Genomic DNA, 24,366 nt, shown 5'->3' on the forward strand with positions numbered 1-24,366 from the left:
GGGTGGGGGCTGGGATACCTGGACTCCTGCCGGCCCCGAGTAGGTGGCCAGCTTCTGAAGAGATCCAGACCCTCTGCTGGGGGCTGGGGGCTTCAGAGCGACACCTCCGAGCATCTGACACTCCTCAGACACTGTCCGAGACCAGGCACATGCCCAGCCTCCTGCCACCCTGCCACCTGTTCTCCGTCCCCCCCGCCCAGCCCCCAGGGAGGACAGTGGCTTGTCTGTAAACCGAGCAGGGAAGTGTAGGATCTGAGGCCCCTCTGGGCTCTGCACCAGGCGGTCAGTTCCCCCCATCCCACTGCTCTCCTCTGCCCGGATTCAAGGGCACACCCCTGGACTGTCCCCTCTGCAGGAAGGGACAGCACAACATTCTCAGGTACTTGCATAGAAAGGCCTGGCTCTCCATGGCCACCCCCACTCAAGCAGGGATCCTGGACTTCATCCCACACCTGGGAGCCCGGTGCGGACCTTTGTTGGCTGTTCCCTTCCCTGGGGCCAGTGGTCAGAGAAGTGGTCTTCCGAGTCCAGCCAGTACGTGTGGGAGTGGCCTCCAGCTCTGCTCCCGACACCCCAAGTGGGGTGAGGTGACAACCTGGGGGCTCTGATGAGTGACAGTCAGCAGCAGATCTGGCCCTGGCCCATACCAGCTGTGAAGTAGGCATGGGCTTCATTTCCCCACTTTCCGGTCATGATGGCCTGACCAGAGCTCTGGGGCCCGGCAGCTCCGACTGGCCTGGGCGGGGCCTGGCCCTGGTACACGGGGAGCAGGGCGGCTGCCGGGACAGCCCAGCACCTAAGAGCAGCAATTTTGGTGCAAGAAGCTGACACAGTGAGGTGGGCAGAGGGGAGAAGGAATGTGAAATGCTGAGTGGAGAAGCAAAGGGCGCCAGGAGAGGCAGTGACAGGGGCTGAGATGGGGACCTTGTGGAGACAGCTGGCACCCGCCTGGGGCAGAACTGCACACTCTTGAGTACTAAGGCTCTACACCTGAGTCTTGATTACCTTTTAACCTTGTAACAGCCCTGTGACATAATGAGTCCCATTTTCACAAAAAGTTAAGAATTGGGGGCTGAGACACAGATTTGCCCAGGGTCACAGGCCAGCCAGGAGCACGATGCATCCCCCAACCCAGGCAAGCCGGCTCCTCTGGGAGCCCTGGCCTCGCCAGACTCCATGCTGCCCCCAGTGAGCGCGGCAGGGCAGCGGGGCTATGTGCGTGGGGCAGATCCCCGGGAAGCCTCAGTGACCAGGAAGCTGAGACCCCACCTTCAGGCCCCGGGTCGGACCCGGCACCCCAGGAACAGCCCAGGCCTGCTGTGGGCTCTGCTGGGTCTCCCCTACCTCCTCCCAGATCCTGGCCCGGAGACCTTGACCTGGCCCTCCCTCACAAGAAGCCGGGTGCAGGGTGGAGCATTTCTCTCTAACCAGTCATCTGCCCGGTGGAACCATTCAGGAAAGTGTGTGTGTGCTGGGAGGGTGGGTGGGGGCAGGAACCGAGTCCCCACTGGCTCTGGGGTGTGAGGACAGGTCAGGTACTTGGCCTCGGTGGAGGGTGGTGGCTCACTCCTGCCCCACCTGTGAGATGCTCCGGCTCCTTCCCTCAAGAGGCCAGGCTGGAGGAGTTGCTTTTTTTCTTTTGAGTTCATGTTATTAATTGGCTCAAATTACAAAAGTGCCCAAGGAGGCCCCAAGGGGAGGCAGAGAAGCTGGGAGAGGCAGAGGTTCGCGGCCAGCATCCTCCATGCCCACCTGCCGCCCGCTCCCCGACAAGTACACGTGGACAACGGTCCCAGACCCTTTAAATAATCCCCAAAAACCATGACCAGTGAGCAGGCAAACGAAGGGGCTCCTGCACCGGAACACCGGTGACAGGCTGTCTGGCCTCTGTCCTGCCCAGGGCCCTGGCCTCCCTCATCAAGTCTGAGGTTCGAGTTCCAGACCCCGCCCCTGGCTCAGCAGGGGCCAGCGGGTCTCCTCTCCCAGGAGGCGGGGACGCGCTGCACACACGCAGGGCGGACCCCACTTGCCCCAGCAGCAGAGCCCACAACCTGCTCAGGGCCGTCGCTCCGGACACAGTGCAGCCTGGCAGCCTGCGGCCAGGGGGCTGCCGTGGGGGGAAACTTCTTCCTCCTGCTGCGGGAGGCAGGTCCTCTGTGGGCAGCCCCCCCCCTCCTCTGGCTCTGGTGGCTGTGGCACCAGAACCCTGGCCTGCAGGGTGGCGAGGGGGCATCTTCATGCTCGGGCTCCCATTTCTCCGACGCGCTGCCGAAGGTGGAAGGCAAACTCGAACATGGTGGCCGCGAGGCTCTGGTGGATGAGGTACCGGGGCAGGCGGCCCTGGGGGAGGCGGCAGTTAGCTCCAGGAGGGCTTGCCCTCAGCAGGGGCTCCTCCCTCAACAAGGGGTGCCCGACGGGAGCACACCGGGCCACGGTGCAGGTGCAGCTCTGCAGTGCAGCCGGGGACACCCTCTCCCCCACCTCTGGCAGAAGGAACATGCTGTGCCCAGGCCTTGGCATCGGCCACACAAACAGACCCGGGAGGGGCTGGGCTGGCAGCTGGCTGCCCCTCCTCAGGGCCTCAGGCATCAGAGGTATGAAAGGAGAGGCACAAGCCCTCTGGTAACTGAGGGCACCAAGACCATGTGGATCCTGCCCCAAATTTGAGGGCGAGAAAGGAGGTGGAGAGTAGGGGAGGCTCTGCACAGGGTGGGGGCCCCCAACACCACCCCGAGCCTGCCCTGCGGCCTCAGCACCCTCACCTTGAGATCTGTATTAAGGATCCAGATGAAGGTGCAGACGCGGGGGCTACTGGCTGACTTGAGCACTATGAAGCCCCCAGGACCGTTCTCTCCCCTGCAGAGAGAGGGGCACCGCTGGAGTGACGCTGGAGCCTGACTCGCGCCCCCCCCCCCCCCGCCCCGCACTCCTGGTCCATCTTGGATATGGTGGGAAAGAGAAGGGAGCTACTGGTCTAGTGACTGCCCCCTGCCTGAGCAGGGCCTGTGGCTGCAGTTTGCACCCGCACCCCCACCCCCACCACGGAGGCTCAAATACTCCCTGGGGAGTTGACACCTGTGCAGCACTTGCACACACACCCGGGGCTCACCACCCTCCCAGCCCTCAACTCCTCTGTCCAGAGAGTCTAGGTCAACTCCAGCTGAGAGGGGCAGGGCCGGCAGGCACTTCTCCCGCCTGCCCAGCTCAGGGGGCAGTGCAGTGCTGGCGGCCTCCAGGAGGGGGCGGCCTCTCGGGAGCTTTCGGGAGGCTGTGTGGTTCACATCCTGACTCATTTAACTGCCCACAACTTCGCTGGGCATTCTGAAGCCCACTCTGTAGATAAGGAAGTTGGCACCTGGAGCAGAAATGAGCTTGTCTGTCACCCAGCAAGTGTGATGGTGCCGAGACCAGAACCCCAGCCTGATACCCAAAGAACAGAGCTCTCTGCAAACCCCAGGAAGGAAGGGAAAGGGCGGGGTATCTGGGAGGAGGCCGCCTGCGGCACTGAAGCCTAGGATCAGACAGATGGAGAACGGCAGGGAGCCTGGAAAAGGCGGCAGGAAGAATATAATTCCTCTTCCTCTGGCAGGACTTTCGAGCGCTCCAGGAGAAAGGCAAGGTAGCGGGACAGGGCGGGGGGAGGAGGGGCAAGGGACTCGAGTCTCCTGATCGGGTCACTGGGGGCTGGCTCTACCCCCAGTCTACCCCTGGGGCTGCCCTCCAGAGTGGGTGGCATGGGTCCAGACATTATTCCCCCAGCCTTCGGCACACAGAGCAGCCGATTAGCAGGATTAGGGGGCGGGAAGGGCAAAGCCCAGTGGGACAGGGGACAGGAAGGTGGCCTCAGCAGGAGAAGGGCCTCAGCTGCACATACTGTACCCTGCCCTGTCCTCAGCACCACCTGGGGAAGGGCTGGCTGGGATGACCCTGGGCAAGGCCAGGCTCACCTGACGTATTTGTGCGTTGGGGGCTTGGCACAGTGGGTGGTGGCGATGCCCGATGACAGGTATTTGTCTTTGCGTCGCTCGATGCGCCGGACATTCACAAAGTCCCTGGGAGGGGGGAGGGTTAGGTCCAGGGGGTGCCAGGCCCAAGACGAGGGGGCAGGAAGGCTGCCTGAGAGAAGGGTACGGTGCTACTCACCGTGGGGAGACCACACCGCCCGCAGCCCCTGCAGACACATCGTAGGAAACGAGGGTGTTGTCTTCCACCCGATGCAGGATCTGCGGGCCGTTAGCGCAGACGTGAGCGCAGCCTACCCCGGGAGAACCGAGCCCCCGGGAAACCCGCAGCCCAGCCTGCGCTATGCTCGGGTCCCTTCACTAACAGCCACTCCCATTCGTGGGGCCCCAGCCAGGTGCCCTGTCCATTTTCCCTACCCCTCTGGGAGACACTGGTGCCGTCACCCCATTTTACAGATGGGGAACCTGAGGCACAGAAGACCTCAGTGATGTGACTCAGGTCCCCTGGGGTAAGTGGTCATGCTAGGGCATCACTGCCCTGACCTGCCACGTCACTCGGTCTCTGTCCTGAGAGATGGCCCGGTCCCCTGGCTAGGCTCACCTGGCAGGCGGTCACTGTCTTGTTCCACAGCACCATCCTCTCGGGCTGCAGGATCACTTCCTGGTACACCAGCTCCGCAGGACACGGCAGGAAGGCCTGGGGCAGGGCAGGCAGAGCGCTGGGGGGCCCACTGTGCTCCGGCCCACCGCCTGTCCCTCTTGGCGGGGAGAATCCTGACAGAGGACCCCTCGGCCCCTATGTTAAGTCCCAGATGGGGCAGGAGGCTCCAGGACACCCACTCCCCTCACTCACCTTCAGGATGAATGTCTTGCCGTGAAAGGGAACCTCAATGGTATACACAGTGTCCCCATATTCCTGTGGGAGGGACAGAGGGTGGCAGGGAGGTGGGCGGGGGGGAGGGCATGGGGCGTGGGCTGGTAGCTCAGGAATGGGTCACAGGTACTTTAGGTTTTTAAACAGCTCGGGGCAGAAAAATGAAGGAGTCTGGGGGCACTGGAGCAGCTGTTAAAAACACTGGTTCTGACAAATGTCCAACAACCAGGAGAGAAAGGCTTTTGCTATCAAGTTAAAGTACAGAGGCGCGCAGCTGTGGCTACAACCACGAAGGGCCGTGTCTGCAGGCCGACAAGGGCTGTCGGGGGAACTGGCCAGAGAAAGGGCCGGGAACGGTTCCCTGTTTTCCGAGCTCTCTGCCATCTTTTCAGATAATGTTGTTTTGATCTTAATGAAACGAAACACCAAACACAGGGTAGATGCCTGGCTTTCCCTTCAAAGCAAAGCCTAGGAAGCAGAGCAGCAGGGAGATGAGGGTGGTGGGGGCTGGGGGGGAGCAAGGAGGAGGGGCCGTGGAAAGATCCAGTCCAGCCTGACCTCCTGCCGAGAGGCCTCCCCCAGGGCCCAGCCCCCTCTCCTGGGGCAGGGATATGGTTCCAAGCCCTGTAATCCTCAGGCTTATTTCTCTGGCCTCAGAAAAGGAGTCAAAACTCCCAACACACGTGGGCGGGTCAGGTGAGAGAGAGGTTTCTTACATTATTCTTCTCGAATTTCCAGTTCTCCTCCTGGGCCAAGATCTGGTCCACCACGGCCATGGCCTCCCTCCCCTGGCGGATATACTCCCGCTCCTGGCCGGGGACGGAGGCAGTGAGGGGTCGGCCCGGGGCTGGCACCGCACTGTGCTCCTGGCTGTCCTTTCTCTAGACACTCGGCACAGCTCTCATGGAAGCCCCACCCGGTCGTGCCCTCAGGGGCGCTGAAGCCGGGCGCTGCGGCTGCAGCGACCCCGCACAGGTTCCCCGGCCAGAGGCAGGACAGTGGGCCCAGCAGACCAGGGGCTGACACTCAAAATGGCACTGACAGGCATTCCAGCTGCTGGGGCCCACCCTCTCAGCACTGGCCCTTGCGGGGGGGGGGGGGCCGCTCCAAAGGTAGGGTGGGGCGGGCGGCCCAGTACCTGGGCAGAGAAGCTTTTCTTCCCAACAAGTTCTTCATCCGATTCATTGTCAGACCCTGCAGAGAACACACGAGGTGACAGTGGAAAGAGGTGGGGGGAGAGCGTGGGGAGGTCACGGGTCCGACACAAACGCGGGACGTGGGGAGAGGAGTGTGTGCGGGGACTGCTGGCTTTCCCCAGGGAGACCGCGGAAGGAACAGAGGGAACAGACCCTGCGTCTCACAAAGCCCCTCCCTCCCTGAAGGAACTTCCCCCAAACACCAGCCCTCACCTGCAAAGGATTCTGGGGGTGAATAGAACTGGCCCTCGGACAGAGCTCCAGAGAACAGTAGGGGCCCTTGGGCGACAGCGGCCTGGGCAGCAAGACGCCCTGGGAGAGGAGACACGGGCAGCCGTTGTTCCAGACCAAGGACAGTCAGGCAGCCTGTGGCGCCCCCACCCCCCCACCCCCGCCCGGCTCACTCTTGGGCTCCTGGAAGCTACTCAGGTTGGCAAGGCAGCTGAGAACTGGCTCTCATGCCCAGAATCGTCCTCCCTCCGGGCTGGGGTGCCCCTCGCTGCCCCCTGCCCCCCCCCCACACACACACTCACATCGCTCCTCCTCGGCCTCCTGGGGCAGGACTTTGAAGTCAAGGAACCAGGTCTCCAACCAGGCGAGGACGAAGGAGACGATGGGGAGCAAGTAGCCAAATGCCCCTTTGTTGAGCAGCTGTGGAGAGAGGGGGCTGAGCTCCACGGCAGGGGGGCACCCCAAACTAAAGCAGAGCCCCGGCCTGGGGCTACCAACTCTGGCATGGACCCCGCTCAGGCACTAGCAGCCCGAGGACCCTCTGCAGCACACGCCGCTGAGAGGAATGAATGAGTCCTGCGGCAGGACAAACTGAGGTGAGGCTGGAGGAGGGACGTCCTGTCCTTGGACTCGCAGAGGGGCTCGTAGGGGGAACCAGTGAAGAAGACTACTTGGAATATCAAAGGAGAGGATGCCCCTCCCCCAACCCAGACACCCAGAATCAGAGCAACGGTCCCTTCTTAGGAGAAGCCCATCCCTCAGGCCAGATGCCCACCGGACCACCCAGTCCCTGAGCTACTGACCTCAGAGAGGATGACCTTGACAATGAGGAAGGCACTGGACACCAGCGTGGTGACCTGCCCAGGAGAAGGGAGGAAGGAGAAAGGGAAAACAGACGCTGGGGAGTGAGTCCTCCTACAGCCGACCCCTTGCACCAGCCCCACCAGGGTCCCCGGCTGCCAGGCGCGTGGCGTCTTACCGCAATCACCCACCAGTGCTGGAGCCGCAGCACCGCGTAGCCCAGGAGCAGCCCAGAGAAGCGGAAGAAGGCCAGGGCCTGGGGGCGGTGGGGAGGCTGTCACGGGCAAGCCACGGTCCCCACCCCTGCGGAAGGCTCCCCTCCCCCTCCAGACCTGCTACCCCAGGCTCCCTCCATGCGGGTGTGCCTGTCCCGAGAGAGAGCAGCTGAGTTTGGGGACGGTTTGGATGTGACCATCTGGGACCCGGGCTTTGTCTCCCCCCTCCCACTGGGGGCTCTCTGCTGGTGGGACCTCACTTAGGAACCTGTTTCAAAACCGAGGGCTGCCCGGCCAGGTGGAGACATGTGCTGCCGAAGGCAGTCTGGCCAGGGTCACGTCCTGCTCCCTCTGCTCCCAGGACCCCACGGTCACTCACAAAGATGTCAAAGAAGGAAGTTTTGAAGTTGTAGTGGATGATCTCCTGCTCCAAGTTCTTCCGAATACCCGTGTTCGTCTGGAAGAGGAGGATACGATCGGCTCTACAGGCAGAGCCCAGTCCCTGGACTGCCCCTCACCTCCCGGAACAGGGAGGAGGCAGAGGCAGGGTGGGGCCTGGCAGAGAGGCTGTGGACGCTAAGCCACCACCCAAAGGGGGTCTCGGGGCACCAGGGGAGTTCAGCCAGAGGCCTGGGACCCCAGCACCAACACCACCCTCCCAGGATCCAAGCAGCCCAGGCAAGCAGGGCTCCAGCATCGATGACCACAGGCAGGGCCGCGCTGGCAGGGCCTCAGGGCCGTGCAGGGCGGGGACCGGGCCCTACGCCAGCAGGTAGGGCTGGCAGACAGGGTGCTGGGAGCCTGCCTCACATAATCTCATCTCCCCCCACACTTCCGTGCTCCATCTTCCCAGTCAACCAGCCATCTGGGGTGATGAGGGCCCGGGGTAGGCAGTGGTGTCAGACGGAGCCCCAGGTGGCAAATCAATTGATTAGGTTTGTGTTTAATGGGCAAAATCCATCACGCTGCTGGAGAGGATGGCGAGGAGAGCAGGCAGGCTCTTCATGACCTGTCCCTGCCAGGGCTCTGCCAGGGCCCATGCACTTTCAGTGGGACCCTGGAGACCCTGGCTAGGTAGAGAGGGTACCCGGGTGGAGGCCGACAGCAAGGCGACAGCCTGAGGGGGAAGACCCTTCACAACTACCCAGACTGGGGCTTATAATCTCTGGCAGATGATCAGAGGTGGGGGGGGGCTGGTTAAAGATACAGATATTCAGACCACTGAGTCTCATGAGTCTTAGGGCAAGCTGAGCATCAGGCGTCTTTACAAAGCATCCTGGTGCTTCTGATGCTGAGACAGGGAGCTAGGAGTCTGGACGGCTCCCCCCCCCCCCCGCCCCGCTGCACCCTCTCTGGCCACTGATGCTAGGACCCCCGGCACATCCCAGCCACGTGCCTAAGCCTTAAGACCATCCTGAGCCCCGCAAAGTTCTGCGCCCCCCCACCCTGGCCTGACACCAACCCCACGCAGGCCCACCCCTCCCTCCTCAGACACTTCTTCTTGGGCACCCCAGCTCCTCCCACCCCTACCAGTCACTGTCCCTGACGGCCTTCCTCCACCCTCCTCTTCACAGAGCACTCGCCCTCTGCCCAGGCACCTGCCTGCAGCGACTGCGCCAGGACTCACCACAGCCGGGCTCCAGTCCCCGAGCTGCCAGTGCACCGGCGGCGAGGCCTTACAACCCGAGGGGGCCCTCGCAGCCACCAGGCCACGCCCAGGCTGTCAAGAGAACTAAAACCATGTGGGCTCCAAACTACGGAAATAAAGCTACAGAAACTGAACGCTGATACAACTTTAAGTGTCTACCAAGTGAAACATTACATTATCTCTACTAAGTGCCAAGTCCAACATTCTGAAGATTTTCATTACATCTAAAGACAATTTGGAGGTTAGGTTTTCTCACTTTGCAAGAATTCCCAAATATGCAGGGTGACTTCGGAGTTATCACAGCCAACGCAGCCAGATAATTTCAAAAATAAAATTATCAAAATATTTTCAATTCTCTTCTGCAAGGAAATACGCACTGAATGAACAATGTTGGTAAGAGTGGGCGCTTCCTTTGACGCTGGCTAGGACCCTTCCAAGGAAGAAGCCTAAGACTCTGGAAGCTCTCTGGACTGCTCCGAACCTCTCGGGCCCCAGCGTTTTCATCGGTGAGATGGTCCCTGAAGTCCCCCATGGCTGTGGCTCTCTGTACCTCGAGGAAGGTGCTGACCCATTGCTGCGCACAAAAGACAGTGGCCTGCGGGACCCCAGCTGCCCTCCAGCTCAGCGTGTCCAGAATCAGACTTACCTCTTCACCCCTAGGCCTGCCCCTCCTCTAACCTCCTCGCTTCTTTCAACAGAGTCATCGTTTTCCTGTCACCTGAGCTTGAGATCTGGAGGAAGGGCGTCTGCCCTCCAGATCGCTGACCCGCTTCATAGAAGGAAAACGAAGGGAGGCTTGGAAAGGCCGAGTCCCTTGCTGAGGTCGCAGCTGACGCAAAGGAGGGGCTGGGATGGCGCCGAGTGTGGCTGCCCTGCTCCCCTGGCTCCTGCCCTGGTGGTCAGGTCCCACTCTGCCCCGGCAGCACCCGGAGACGGAGCCCTACCACCAGCTGGCCCAGTGCCGCACGGGAGAGGGCTGCCAGCCCTGCGCTGGAGGCAGGTCATCTCCCCAGCCCCTGAGGCCGCACTGGGAGGGGCGCATCCACTGGAGGAGTGCCCAAAACGGACAGGGAGAGCTGGGGGACACTGAGAACTGGAAGTTTTTCCACTGTGCCCTCTGCTTTTAGCACAGAACCTGGGATATAGTAGTGGCTCAAAAAAATGTCAGCTGAATGAATGAATGAAGCCAGAGAACAATGTAGGGCAGAAAGAAGACAAGGATTTCAACAGTTCAGCCAGAGCTGGTTGGGCCTCTCCCCCTTTCACAGAAATCGAGTGTAAACTCTGGATCCAGAAGCAGGTTCATAGCCTGCCTCCAACCCTGCTGAGAGACCTGAGACAAGTGGCTCAACCCCTCTGAGCCATTTTGCCCTGGCTTCCTGTTACCCTCCCACGTGGCAGATGGAGTGACTGAGGCCCAGGTGTCCCCCTCGATACAGCTTGGCCCATGGCCTCCCTGAGCCCACTCACGTTCAGCTCAATGATCCAGAGCAGGGAGACGAACAGCAGGTCGAAGGTGACAAAGAGACAGAAGGTACGGCGGACATCGGAGATGGCCTGGCGCTTCTCGGGAGGTGGCAGGAGGAAGTGTGACGAGAGGCTCTGCTTGTGGGACAGCGAGGAGCTGAGGGAGGCCACGGCCGGCAGGCTGCGCTCCAAGTCACAGGCCAGATCCCTGGACGCCTTGTTCATCCTGGTGGGCCCCCACCTCAAGGCGGGGAGGGCGGGGCCTCAGCGGCACAGCTGGGGGCAGAGGCGGGGTGGCTGGGTCACCTCAAGCATGTGAGGGTCCTAAAGGTCCGGTTAACCCCCTTCGTTCCTCCACACACAGCGCCCCTCCTCCCCGAGACCCCATTCACTGCCAAATGCATCTGCCCCACCCCTCCCAACCTCACAGCCCAGTTCCCTCCAGTGGCCGGAGTGCCCGGCTGGAGGGTTCTGAGCATCCCTCCCACTGTCTTCTTTCCTCACCATCCCCTGCAAAGCCCAGTTTGGGGGGCCCTGGGGTCCTCCCCAGTGCCTGGACGCGCAGCCCGCTCCTGCCAAGCCCAGCCCTGTGGTTCAGCCTCTGCTCTGGTCAGCAGCCTCTTGCCTGCCCCCACCCCCAGGAGAAGACGGCCCCCAGCTCTGTTCTTTGTTTTCCCAGCACAAAGCCACATTCCCTCCCTGTAGCCAGCCCTACCCACCACTCCCCCCCATCCATGGCAACTGGGAGGGACTTCCTGGAGCAGAGTCTCCCAGTGCCCTGTGCTGGGACAGCTGGGACAGTGGGTGGACATCTTGGTCCCTTCTCTCTAGCTCCACTCCCACCATCCTCCTGAGGCCCGACAGCCATGTCCCTCAACTGGACACTCCAACAACGTGCTCCTAGCGGGCGTCCCCAGGTGGCCTCTCTCACCCCGCGACGGCCCCTGCCCCACACAACTGCCAGAGCGAGCATTCCCCACCGACAGCCCGCCCGAGGCTCCGGCCAGTCCTGGAATAACAGTGCCCACCTCACGGGCCCTTGCGGCCCAGGCCCTGGGGGTGCAGTTCTGCCAGGCTCATTTCAGGGGCCTCCCCATCTCACCGCCACCCTGGCCTTCTTCCAGGTCCCTTATGCAGCAGCCTGGTCCTACCTCGGGGACCTTGGACACAGCTCTTTCCTGCAGCTCCTGCTGCTGCGTGGAATGTTGTTCCCAGCCCCTCCAAATAACAACTGAAAAGCCCTCCCACCCTGACTGGGTAGCTCAGTTGGTTAGAGCTTCAATGCCAAGGTTGCAGGTTCCATCCCTGGTCGGGGTACCTACAAGCGGCAACCAATGACTGCACATAAAAGTGGAACGAATCAAAGTTTTTCTCTCTTTCTCTCTGTCCCTTCCATCCTCTAAAATCAATTAAAAAAAAAAAAAAAAAAAAGCCCTCTCCTCAGAGCCTCCGACCCACCAGTCCCCAGTCTCAGTGTCATGTATACATGTTCTTCAGCAGACTCTTCACTATGAAATGATCTTATTTATTGTTCTGCAAACTCCATGGGTGCAGGGCCCTTACCTGACTTGGGCGCTGCTGTCTCGAGGGCCTAGCACCATGCCTGACTCCTAGTTAAGTGCTTAATAATTGATTACTGAATAAATGGATGATCCAGAGGGTCTCTTGGCCCTCAGCAACATGCCACGCAGCAGAGAGGACCAGGGCACCCTAAAGAGAGTAGGAACCGGCCACTACCCAAGGCTGGCCCAGAGCTCCACTGCCCATAGGATACTGTGGCCATGGCCTTGACTCATGCCCACACAGGGCAGCATGGTTCTTCCTATTCCACAGGGTAAGACTCCTGAGGCTGAGAGAGCTGGATGGACTTAACCGCCTGAGTAACTATGAAGCTAAAATTCTCGTGAATGCCAGAGAGCAAAGGGGCCCCGGGGCACTCCCTCCCTGGGGCACAGCCCTTGTGGTCCCCAGGCCTAAGATTTTGGCTCCACTGATTTGCTGCAAGGCGCCCCAACAGGCCCTGTCTCCTGGGTGGGGGAAAGGTTCAGCCCAGAGCCAGAGAGGGGCGGACTCAGTGTGGTGGGGCCTCAACTTCCAGGACACGATCAAGGGTCTCCCTGAGTCCTCTCGCCAGCCAGCACCAGGAGACAGTTTTGGGGGCAGCGGAAGAGGAGCCCTCGATGTTTGTCCCTGACCCTGGGAAGGCGAGATCCACCCAGTCTGCCCCTGGTTTGCTGTCTCCTCCAAACTCTGCAGTGTCTACCACCTGCCACAGTCCCTTCCACCTACTGGGTCCACAACAGGCCCCTAGTTTGTGGCCAGCAAGGCAGCTCACCCAGCCCTCTGCCTCTGCACAGGCACCGGTCCAAGGCTGCCCCCCAATGCCACACTCCCGGGGTCCCCATCACTAGCTCATCTGGAGGGCACTGAAGAAAAGCTGAGCCCAACTCTGAAGGAGGCCGTCAGAGGAGGGACGTGACAGGCCGCTGGCAACGGGACCCCCCCCATCCATCAGCTGAACCTGGCGCCAGACTGCAGGCTCGGCACATCGCTCTCTGTGACAGGGCTGCAGCTCAAGGGCAGGCGACATTTCCTGGTCTCTAATAGCCCTCTTGTCTTCTGCCAGACCTGTCTCCAACTCTCCCCCTTCCTGTGTTTCTCGAAAACCACCTCTCTATCTTTCCTGTGTCTTTGTCGCCCCCTCCTTGCCCACGTGCTGTCGTCCCTCTGCGTGCTCCTCCCCATCTCTCTCTCGCCTCTCAGTCTTCTCCACCCCCATCAGACCAGCCTCTCCCCTTCCTCCAGTTTCTCTCGTGTTCCTCTCTCCTTGTCCTCTCTGTCCGCCTCGTCCTGCCTCTCTCCCCCGCTCGCCCGTCTCACTGCAGAGCTCTCCAGCTTCCCTACTCCCAGTCTGCTCCTGTGTCTGTCTCTCTTTCCCACTGGCTCTCTCCCTCTCTCCCTGGGGACAGGACTTGGGTGGCAGCAGCTCGGGTGTGAAACACACTCAGAGTGGCAACAGCACTGACACTCACACCCAGACATCCCTGATGGAGCGAGAGACACAGACAGGGGCTGAGAGCAGAGGTGTTGGGAAGCCTGGGAGCTGCAGCCGCCAGGGGGAGCGGGAGCCAAACACAGAGGCGGAGGGGCCGGCCAGAGTCGGGGGAGGGCTTTCTGTATCTCCTTCCCCCAGGAAAGCAGCTCAGAGTCCAAACAAGCCAGAGCTGGTAGCAAATGAGCACCAGTCGGGAGCTAAGGCCTCAGCCCTCGTGTCCGGGCAGCCACTGATCTCGGGTGACTTCGGGGCAAGTCCTTCTCACCAAGGAAAATAGTCAGTGGTTTTTTAAAACCCCCTTTTTTTAAGCAAGAGAAACTAAGAATGAAAAGAAAACATTACTTGTAACCTCACTATATAAACCAGATAAAAACAGGACCATTCCGGGCCTGGCCCAGCAGGTGGTCACAGAGAGCCCAGCCGCTCAGACTTTCAGACTTTCCGTAAACACTGGGGTCGCACGCTCACTTAGATGACATCAAAAGGCCTCCCGGCGCCCTTAGACCACCTGTCGGTCTGAGAGGTGAAAGCTGTTTTGGCCTGGAACTGCCCTTAGCAGTTCCCGAAAGCACTTCAGAACAGCTAGGCCTGGCCCCGGGCCACCCTGCCCACCCTCCTGATAAGGCAGGCCCGAGTGCTGTGAGGCTGGAGACAGCGGGGCCACCCCCCTCCCCCGGCCCCGAGAGCACACCTCCCTCCAGCCCACTGCCTGCTGCACCGGCCGGCCAGGTGTGCCTTCAGAGGTGTTGGGAGGGGGATGGAATGTGTGTCGTGAAGCAGTCCATCCGGGCTGGGGGCAGACTTGACGTGTTTGCAGAAGCTACGCTGCTAAGGCTTAGGGAGAGGAGGAAGGAGGGAGCAGGAAATAAATTGGAGGTTTTATCATCCTAGACTGAAAGGGAAAGCGGAGTGGGGAGGAAGAGGCGAATCAGGTCTGGGAACAGCGGGAAGCTAAGCAAAGGGCCCGACACCCTCTCCCAGCCCCCAGGAACCTCACGCACCGCCAGCTGCAGTGGGAGCTTCGGGCGGGGTCCAGGATTCACAGCAGCAGGCAGCTGCTACCCCGGGAAGAGAACTAGACTCTGAATCAGGGTTCAAGTCTCAGTCAGCCCTTAACAGCTGTGTGATCTGGGGCAAGTATCACTACTCTTGAGATTTAATTTCTACAGTCACATTAAATAAACGCAACAATTGCCATGGCCGATGTGGCTCAATGGTTGAGCGCTGGCCTGTGAATCAAAGGGTCTCCGGTTCAATTCCCAGTCAGGGCACATGCCTGGGTTGTGGGCCAGGTAACCAGTAGGGGGCGCACAAGAGGCAGCCGCACGTTGATGTTTCTCTCCCTCCCTCACCCTCTCTAAAAAATAAAAAAATAAAATCTTAAAAAAACAAATAAAATGATAATAAAAAATAATAAAGGCAACAACAAAATACACTAAGTCCCCACTTAGCATCCTTGACGGGTTCTGTGCTTTAAGCGAAACTGAGCATAATGAAACTCACTTTACTGCAGGCTAACTGACACAAACAAGAGTTAAGTTCCTACGGCCACGTCGCAATGAAACGACGCTGAACCACAATGTTTATTTGAGGATCTGCTGTACTCAATGCCACAGAACTGTACGTTTCGAGATGGTTAAAATAGTAAATGTTTATTTTACCCCAATAAAAAAAGCAACAATAATTGCTCCCTCCAGGGCTGGCATCTAAAACAGCAGGTGCTTTGAGACAGCACATGTGGCTGGCAAGGCTGTTTAGGTAAAAGGGACATTAAATGTGGGGGGGGGGCTTATTACACTATAGTGACGTGTGATAAAAATCACGCCAAAAAGCAAAACCTGAGCTCTGTAACTCAGCTGCTGGGCGGCCCAGAGCGAGCTCTCTGTGCCTTCAGGTCGGGCTCCCTCACCTCTGTATCAATAGGGCCAAGACACTGGTGTGGCTCAGTGGATTGAGCACGGGATGCGAACCATGGGGTCGCCGGTTCGATACCCAGTCAGGGCGCATGCCTGGGTTGTGGGTCAGGTCCCTAGTACGGGACACGTGGGAAGCAACCACACATTGATGTTTCTCTTCTTCTCTTCCCCTCCCTCTAAAAATGAATAAATAAAATCTCAAAAAAAAAAAAAAAAAGAGGCCAAAGTCTAGGAGGCAAAGGTGAATCCCCACGTGGTGGGTGGGGGCAGGAAGTGGGGGGCTGTCCTGGCCCCCCGCACAGGCTCTCAGGAAGTGCCAGGACTGATCCGTGACCACTGGTGCCTGGCCCCACTTAGTTCCCAGCTCCTGCCCAACCCCCCAGGTCTCAATTTCCACAGCTCTTATGTGTCAGGGGCACAGAAGGGGTCCGTGCCAGGCCTCGGTCACCCCCAGGCTACAAGCTCGAGTCACCGCTCTGTAGCATGACACCCAGTCGCCTGTAGCTCTTGGCCAGGAACTGGCCAAGGTCAACAATCTGAACAATGCCTCTTACTCACTGTGCGAGCCTCAGAAGCTACATCAGGAAGCTGGGGACACCTGTCTGGACCCCGTGCTGTCTGGGCCGTCGGAAGAGAGAGCAACGCACGGGAAGCACACAGTGCCTGGCACGCGAGTGAGCGGTTATCGGACACGGGCCACCGAGTCTCCTCTGAGTCTCCTCGCCCTTCGCACCCCAGCCTCCTCCGCAGGGCCGGGCCCCGAAGCCGTGCTCCATGGCCCTGGGGCAGGGCACAAGTCTCATCTCTGTCCAGAAACAACCCACACTGGGGCAGTACGGCTCCTTCAAACCTTCTCCTGGAGTGAGGGGACAGTGCACACAGGCCCTCGACACCTCCCACCTCCCTGCTCTGCACCCCAAACTGCCTCAGGGGCTTCCTCCTGAGGCCCCCAACTCAGCACAAATCAGGGGGAATTGGTGAGGCCGAGAAAAAATTAGACTCCAAGCCAGAACGTTCAAACCCTGGACTCCCATCTTACTAGCAACTGAATTTCTTGTGCCTCCGTCTTCTCCCCTGTAAACTGGGGGTGGCAGCAGCACTGACTCCTTACAGGTATCAGAAGGACCGATGGCTTCAACACAATGGCCGAGCACAGTCCCCGACCCAGGGTGATCGCCGAGGAAGGGGTAGCTGGCGTGACATCCCTGCCTCTTCTCTGGGGGAGGAAGACAGTCTTGAGCTCTGGCTGTCTCTGAGTGACGGCCTCAGGCCTGCGCTGGAGCTTTCTGGGTCCAGCTGCCCCTGTGCCCAGGGTAAGGGCGAAGCCACGGATGGGCAGAGGCTCTGGGTGTGGAAGAGGTCAGTGGTGGCTGGGTCCTGCCCGAGGAGGCGCTGGTTCAGGGAGGGAGCAGAGGTCCACGTAGAAGAAACAAACGCACGGGCCCGGCCTGTGCGGCGGCCTGCAGACACCCGCTGCTTTACACCCCCCACACCCCCAACCAGGGGCCGTGCAGACGAGGAGGGGCCCGCCACTCTCCCAGCCAGGATGGGGCAGAGCTGACCCCAGCAGTACGCAGGCTTCCCTCTGGGCTGGACTGCGACCCCCAAACCCAAGTGTAGCTGCTGCCTGCAGAGCATCTGCTGGCCAGGGAGGGAGCGGGTGTTAAGACCCCGAAGAGGCTAATGGGAACCCAGCCAGAGCCCGTGAAGAGCCCAGGGTCCTATCCTCCACATCCAAACCGTCAGCAAATCCTGTTGGCTCTTCTTTCAAAACCCAGCCAGCACCTGCCCCTGATCACCATCACCACCACCACGCCCTGCCTGAGGCCTCCTCTCTCACCCTCCACGGCTCCCTACCTCCTGCCCCCGTCCGGAGTCTATTCTGAACGAGGCAACCAGAGAAATCTGGGAAAAGGCAGACCGTACCTCCCCAGTGCCCCAAGCCTCCCATGGCTTCCAGCTCACCCAGTGGAAAGGCCAGCGCACCCACCCTGGCCTCCACGCCCCTCTTATCTTTGAACCTCCTGCTGCAGCCACACGAGTCCACCTTGGCTCCTTGGCCACATCAAGCTCCCACCCCAGGGACCTTGTATCTACTGCCCTCTGTCTAGAGCTCCTCCCCCAGGACCCTGCAAAGTTGCCTTCCCCCATTCAGGTCTCTGTAAATGTCCCTCGGAGAGGCCTTCCCTGAACTCCCTACTTAGCCCCGCCCTTCAACCACTTACCCTGCTTATTCTCTCTCCACAGCATGTACCACCCCAGACACGTGTGACTAGCGGTCTGTGCTTATTGACTGTCTTCTCCCACTGGAACACAAACGTCACGAGAGCAGGGAATCCCAGAGCTCTGCCCACGGCTGCGTGCCCACCACGCAGAACGGCACCAGGCTCATGGCAGGTTTTCAGGAAACGTGCTGAAGGACCGCTTACACCCTTCCCTACCTGGGCACACGCACACGCACACTCTGCCACACCCTGCCAGGTCCAGACCACCTCACCTGGAGCTGGATTCTGCCCTCTGATGGCGTCTTGCCCTGCCCTCCACTACCTGGCAGGCTGGCTGTTCCCTCCCCTCCCCCGAGCCTGGACTTGCAGGGAGAGGAGTGGAGGTCAGACTCCTTGGAGGGCAAAGGTCAAGGAGGAAGGATTCAGCAAGACCCCAGTACTCCTCTCTTGCTAGGGGGGAGTCCGTCCCTCCCCCAGAACGTTCCTGACCACTGAATGCTCCCAAGACACTGCATGGCTGGTCTTCCTTCTGCACCTCTACTCCTCCCCCCACCCCGCCCCCACTCCCTCATTCTGGACCGACCTCCTCCCCCTGGGGAATAATTCTGACCCAAAAGAACAGTTCAGATGTTGCCTCCTGGGCAATGTTCTCCCTTGCCCTCCAGGCTTCCCCAACCCCAGATCTCAGTACTCCAGCTCAGCACTTCCTTTACACGTAGCTTAGAGCCTCCAAGTCATCTCTCTTGGAGCCCGAGACCCAGGTCACACTGCCTGGCCATGTACATGTCCAGGAAGTTTATTGGTCTATGGATCCATAATGCCCACCCTGGAACAGGGGAAAGGACACAAGTCAAAGACCCAAGGCCATTCTTTAGCAGGCTGTGTGCTCTTGACCAAATCACTCTCTGAACCTCAGTCTTCTCATCTATACAATGGGAACGGTACAGTGCCCACTGCACAGAGCTATTAAAAGGATTAGAAATAACACACAAATACCTATGCCTGATTAACAGTAGCTATTACTACTGTCAGGGGCCATGGCTACAGTGTTAGAGGCAGGGCCCTAGGCCAAGCAAGTCCAGTACACGGCACTTTGCCCGAACTGAGTGTGCCATCGGGCTGCTGGATGGAAGGATGGGCTCTGGTCTCAGGCAGCTGACCCAGGATGGCACATACAAGGTTCTCCTGTAATTCCAGGCTCAGCGGCCCACGCCAGCAGCCTTGCCACAGTCGGCTGACTGGCCCTACTCTGCCCCACTCACAGAGGGTTCGGGAAGTTTCCTGGACAAGTAGGAGTTCAAAGAGAAGACATGGCAGCAGTGACAAGTAGGACTGCGAGGCCGAGGCCACGCTCCACTTCTCCTTCCCTTTGGGGAAATGGAAAGAGAAGAGTCAAGCCAAAACAGAAACTACATTCATCAGCACGCCCTCCCCTCCCCAGCCTGGGAGTCCTGATGGTACAGGTCACTGGAAAACCCTAACAGACCGAGATCCACTCGGCCCTCCTACCCACTCCACACGCCAGGCCCTGTTAAATGTCAGGATGCCCCCAGCTCGGTGATTTTATGGCCCTGGCCTACTCAGGGGCTGGTGAGTCAGGCCCTGCCCCGCCCCTTCGTGCTGTTGAGTAAAACCTGGGGCTGATGAAATCACGTTCTCAAGGTCAGTCTGGAAAGGGCCAGTCATCTTCCTGGAAAGATCTCAGTCCCATCAGCCCACTCAAGGGAAGGTCCCCTGTAGCTTTAGGGGTGGTTCCGCTCAGACTCCTCCCAGCACCAGCCCCCACAGGACGAAAGCCAGGATCTGCCACTTCCCAGCCAGAAAAAGTGCACGACTGGCACACACAATTGGTCAGCTGGGATGGGCTCCTTGTCCCTTATCCCACTGACGTGGCAGCTGCCCCTTGGGGACTAGGACTCTGAGGCGGTTTCAGGGCACAGCTATGGACCTGCAGTCAGGAGACAATTCTGAAGTGGATGCTAAGTGACTTTGACCTTACCTGTCAAATCTCAGCTTCTTCATCTGTAAAATGGAGCCAATACTCTCTGCCACTCAGTGGAACGAACAAATATAAGCTGTCAAACGTACAGGATTTTTGGTTTCAGCTGCACAAGTCTAGATGTGGGAGACCTCAATCTATTTCTATTTTTTAATTTATTTTTATTGTTTTTTTTAAGATTTTATTTATTTATCTTTAGAGGGGAAGGGAAGGAGAGAGGGAGAGAAACATCAATGTATGGTTGCCTTTCATGCATCCCCTGCTGGAAACTGGCCTGCAACCCATGAATGTGCCCTGACTGGGAAGCAAACCGCGATCATCTGGTTCACAGGCCTGCACTCAATCCACTGAGCTACACCAGCCGGGGTTATTGTATTTTTTCCAATACCATTTATTGCCCTTATGAGGGGGGGATCCCCACAAACAAAATTTATTTATAAAAAATTGTGTATCCTAACATGTTTAAACTTCAGTCACCTTCAAATTACTCTCCATTTGATATAAAACACTTATTGAGACATTTTTCCCACTGCTCAAAACAGTTTTTGAACTCATCAATTTTGATGCCTTTTAGTGCTTCTGCTGTTGTTGTTGTTTTTTTTAAATCTCTTCCACATCAGCAAAACATATCCCTTTAAGGACTTTTTTCATACGGGGAAAGAAAATAAAAAGTTGCTTGGGTTGAGATCAGGTGAATAAAGAGGGTAAAGCACCAGGGTCATGCCGTTTTTGGTAAAAAAACTGCTGAACAGCCCTGGCTGGTGTGGCTCAGTGGACTGAACACGGGCCTGAGAACCAAAGGATTGTGGTCCGATTCCCAGTCAGGGCACATGCCTGTGCTGCAGGCCAGTTCCCAGTGGGGGATACACAAGAGGCAACCAGACATTGGTATTTGTCTCCCTCTCTCCTTCCCTTCCCCTCTAAAGATAAATAAATAAAATCTTAAAAAATAACAACAAAAAACTGCTGAACACTCACTGCAGTATGGGCAGGTGCACTTGTAAATCACCCATCGTGAAACAGGCAAATGCACTGAGAGAGTATTTTAAAAAATTCACTGAGGCTGAATGCAGCCTCTCACAACACCACCAGCTGGTACATTGCTATAGATGGGTTCCTAGAACACTCACCTAATGGGGGAAATCTGTACTACAAGGAGCCTGCCCTCCAGAAGATAATTCCTGTTTTTCTTTGGGTCCCCCCTCATGTAACTTCCTCCCCTAGAAGAGAGCCCAGTTCAATGCAGCACCCATATGCTGGAGCCTACAATGGGCCAAACACTGTGCTAGTCCCTGGTGACACTCCGCAGCTCCCGGTCTGGTAAGGGAGGCTGACAGATAAACAATAAACGGTGCTAGCAATGCTGTCAGTGAGGAGCGAACAAAAAGGACTGTGGGCTCCGAGAGAAAGGAGCATCAGACCCAGGATGGAGTACATGAGGCTGGGGAAGCCGCGCAGAGGAGGAGCCATCTGACTTAGGCTTCGAAGATTCTATGCATGGATCCCTGGAGGAAGGAGGAGGAGGAGCATTCCAGACAGACAAAACAGCATGAGCAAATGCCCAGCCTCTGCACATACTCAGTCCACAGGCTGACCCCACCCAAGGGGGCTTGCCCCTAAACACCTGGTACCGGGCTTCTGGACCACCCCAGGGCATGGTCCCTGCAGGATCCTAAGCCAAGGGGCACTTTCTCAGCCAAGTGAGGAAAGGAATCCCCAATCTCAGCAGTGGAGGCTGCCTCTGCCCTCCTGCCCACCTCAGGCCCCTCCCCCCAACAAGAGCTCAGTTCTGAGAATCTAGCTCTCCATTCTCTAAGTCCACCGGTTTCCACCTCCCTCTGGCAAACTCATCCTCTTGCACTAAGGCCCCTCATTAATTGTCAGCAATTCTGGGAAGCCATCCTCAGGCTTCCTCTGCCTTGGGTGCCCAGAGTTCTCCAGAATTAATGCTTGTCATGTAACATTTATCCATTCCCAAATTCATTTACTGAGCAGACATCAGGTCTGTCTGGGTCTTTTTCACTCTTTTTTTTTAAGATCTTATTTATTTATTTTTAGAGAGAGGGGAAGGGAGGGAGAGAGGGAGAGAAACATCAATGTGTGGTTACCTCTATGCATTCCCAACTGGGGACCTGGCCTGCAACCCAGGCATATACCCTGACTGGGAATCAAACCAAGGGCCTTTTGGTTCATAGGCCAGTACTCAATCCAAACAAGCCAGGGCTCTTTTTCATTTTTAAATTCTCACTCAATAAATCCAGATCCTGCAGCCGGTGCCCCCCACCACAGGATTTTACTTGCTGACAAAAAGCCAGGCTTTAAGGCTCTGTCTGGGACAGAATAAGTAAACCACCTCAGCCGTCCTTAAGCAGCTCATGAAATTAAAAGTTAAAACCACTGCTCTATATTGTTCTTATATGGACAAGAATAAATAACATTTATTTATTGAGCACTCATGTGCTCACTGTTTTAAGCCCTACGTACACATTATTTCACTTAACCCTCACAATAATTCTATAAGGTAGCACATGACTATCTTTGTTTGACGAATTAGGAAACTGAGGCGCTGACTTCATCAAGGTCACAAAACAGTGTCAGAACCCAGAAAGCCTGATTCAGGAGTCTGCATTTTCAACCACTGTGTTATTATGGACAGGGTGCCACAGGGACATAGAAGAGTAATAGTTAGCCTTGGGGGTTGGGGGAAAGGTGATCCAGAGCCAGTACAACCTGAGCAGAGCACTCTGAAGGACAAGTGGAAGGTAGCCTGGCAGATAAGAGAAGGGCCTTTCTAGGTAGAGGAGCTGGTGTGTGCAAAGGTATAGAAACAAAATAGTGAAGCGTGGGCAAGTGCTTCCTACTGTGCCATAGGACTGCACCTTAGGGTGCCCATGGGAGACTCGGATCAGAGAGAGCTCTGTAAACTGCGCTAGAACTCAGCCTTTCCCACAGGTCATGGAAAGCCATCAAAGTGTTTTAAGCAAGGCAGCAACACTATGAGACTTGAGTTTTAAAAGGATCACAAGAGCCCTGGCTGGTATAGCTCAGTGGATTGAGCACGGGCCTGTGAACCACACCATCGGGGTTTGATTCCCAGTCAGGGCACATGCCTCGGTTGCAGGCCATTTCCCAGCAGGGGATACACGAGAGGCAATCATACATTGGCATTTCTCTCCCTCTCTCCTCCTTCCCTTCTGCTCTAAAGAAAAATAAATGAAATCTTAAAAAAAAATAAAAGGATCACAAGAGTTACAGTTTGGAGACTGAGTGCAGGCACAAGAGTTACAGTTTGGAGACTGAGTGCAGGCAGCCAGGATCAGAAGTTGCGGGAAGCATCTGCAATCATCTGGTGAGAAACACAACTAAGGTGGTGGTAATAGAAAAGAAGGAAGTTAGTTGGGCTAGGTCTTCCTTTCGATGTGGGAATTGAGGGAGAAGAGAAACTGAGATAATGCCCAGGTTCTTCTCTGGGATGGGGCGTGGCAAGGACAGAATGAGTCTATAGGGGAAAAGACCTATTCAAGTTCAAACACGGAGAACTCCAGTGGAAGTGGACCTGTCCAATTGGTAGGTAGCTGGATAGGCAAGTCTGGGGCTCCAGGCAGGGGCTGCGCTTAAGTTGTGGAGCTGGACGCATTTTGGGTATTTAAATGATGTAAAGCTGAAGCCCAGGGAGTAGATGAGACCATCCAGTGTACAGAGTGAGGGGCTGGAGCAGAATAAAACGTGAAACAATACTTCTACTGTTAGAGCAGTAGATAGAAAATAAGAAGAAGCTGACGCGGAGGACCTCCCCCCCCCAAAAAAAAATAGGAGGGCAGATGTCAATTATGTCAGTTAGGAATGAGTGTCGCTGGTGTTATGCACCTCTAAGAACTTCTTTAAAGGGCCCTTTTTATGTCAACTAGAAAGTCATTCTAAAGGAAGTTGAGGGAGACCGGATGTCAATGAGACGCAGACCTACCGAAACTCGTATTTTCCTCATTAGGAAACCCTGACCTTTCCCTACGCCCAACTCCTGTCCCTTAATACCCAGATATCGTCCCCCTCGCCTGTCCCCTCACAGTGAACGTGCAGGCTCAAGAAGGCAACTCGGGACGCCCTCCCGGGTGGGCGGGCCGCGGAGGGTCAGAGACCCCCCTATTCCGAGCGTAAAAGAGAGAAGCGGAGCAGAAGAAGGGGGCGGAACCTGGGACGCGGTGGGTGTGGGAAGGGTCGGACGGAACCAAGTACGGACACCGGCCGAGAAGGCGGGGTCCGCTAGCAAAACACAACCCTCGTAGCACTACCCGGTCCTGGTGACCTCTGCTGGACCCACCTGCTGCATGTCACCCACGGGCCGGAGTCTTCTGCCCCAGCCGCAGTCTGCTCCGGGGCCCTGGCAGCGCCTCCGAGCGGAAGGGGATCTTACGGCGGCCCCACTTCCGCCGCTGAGTCCGCCCCAGAAAGCGAACGGGGACGTGCTTTGGGAAGTAAGCCCCACCCCTTCGCCTCAGCCTCCGCCCCCGCCCCCAAGCCCTACAGCCCCGAAGGCCGGAAATGGGGGCTCCCGCTTAAGTTAGACTTCCAGGCAGGCTTCGTAAGCGTGGGGGGAATGGGAAAGAAGCTCCGGGGCTTCGACTTTATTGGGCCACATAAGCCTGGCATAGGGGATCAAAAGGGAACTTCGTGAGAGGAGGCCTGTGGTGGCCGGGCGGGGGGGTGGGATGGGAAGGACAGGATTTGGAGGAATCCATGATTACTCTGGAAGCACTTCTATTCTCTTTCCTCCCAGCTG

At 57.7% G+C, this 24,366-nt stretch overlaps 1 protein-coding gene across 3 annotated transcripts; it reads right to left on the minus strand.

The window, feature by feature from the left end:
* Positions 1–24,023, minus strand: STARD3 (StAR related lipid transfer domain containing 3). 3 transcript variants are annotated; one of them, XM_037140586.2, is made up of 16 exons: positions 23,908–24,023; positions 19,590–19,665; positions 10,398–10,670; positions 7,659–7,736; positions 7,243–7,320; positions 7,067–7,120; positions 6,566–6,683; positions 6,246–6,344; positions 5,975–6,030; positions 5,553–5,645; positions 4,816–4,878; positions 4,564–4,659; positions 4,144–4,223; positions 3,948–4,052; positions 2,763–2,856; positions 1–2,340 (listed from the first exon to the last, which is right to left on the minus strand). In XM_037140586.2, exons 3-16 carry the CDS (start codon positions 10,617–10,619, stop codon positions 2,236–2,238), a joined length of 1,341 nt encoding a protein of 446 aa, XP_036996481.1. In that variant the 5' UTR covers positions 10,620–10,670; positions 19,590–19,665; positions 23,908–24,023; the 3' UTR covers positions 1–2,235. The 3 variants fall into 3 exon arrangements, with proteins under 3 accessions (XP_036996481.1, XP_053512578.1, XP_053512586.1); XM_053656603.1 differs by lacking the exon at positions 19,590–19,665; XM_053656611.1 differs by lacking the exons at positions 10,398–10,670; positions 19,590–19,665.
* Between the last annotated feature and the right edge of the window lie 343 nt (positions 24,024–24,366).

The sequence above is a fragment of the Artibeus jamaicensis genome, unplaced genomic scaffold (genome assembly GCF_021234435.1).
Source record: "Artibeus jamaicensis isolate MK-2021 breed Jamaican fruit bat unplaced genomic scaffold, CSHL_Jam_final contig_1998, whole genome shotgun sequence".
Taxonomy (NCBI): Eukaryota; Metazoa; Chordata; class Mammalia; order Chiroptera; family Phyllostomidae; genus Artibeus; species Artibeus jamaicensis.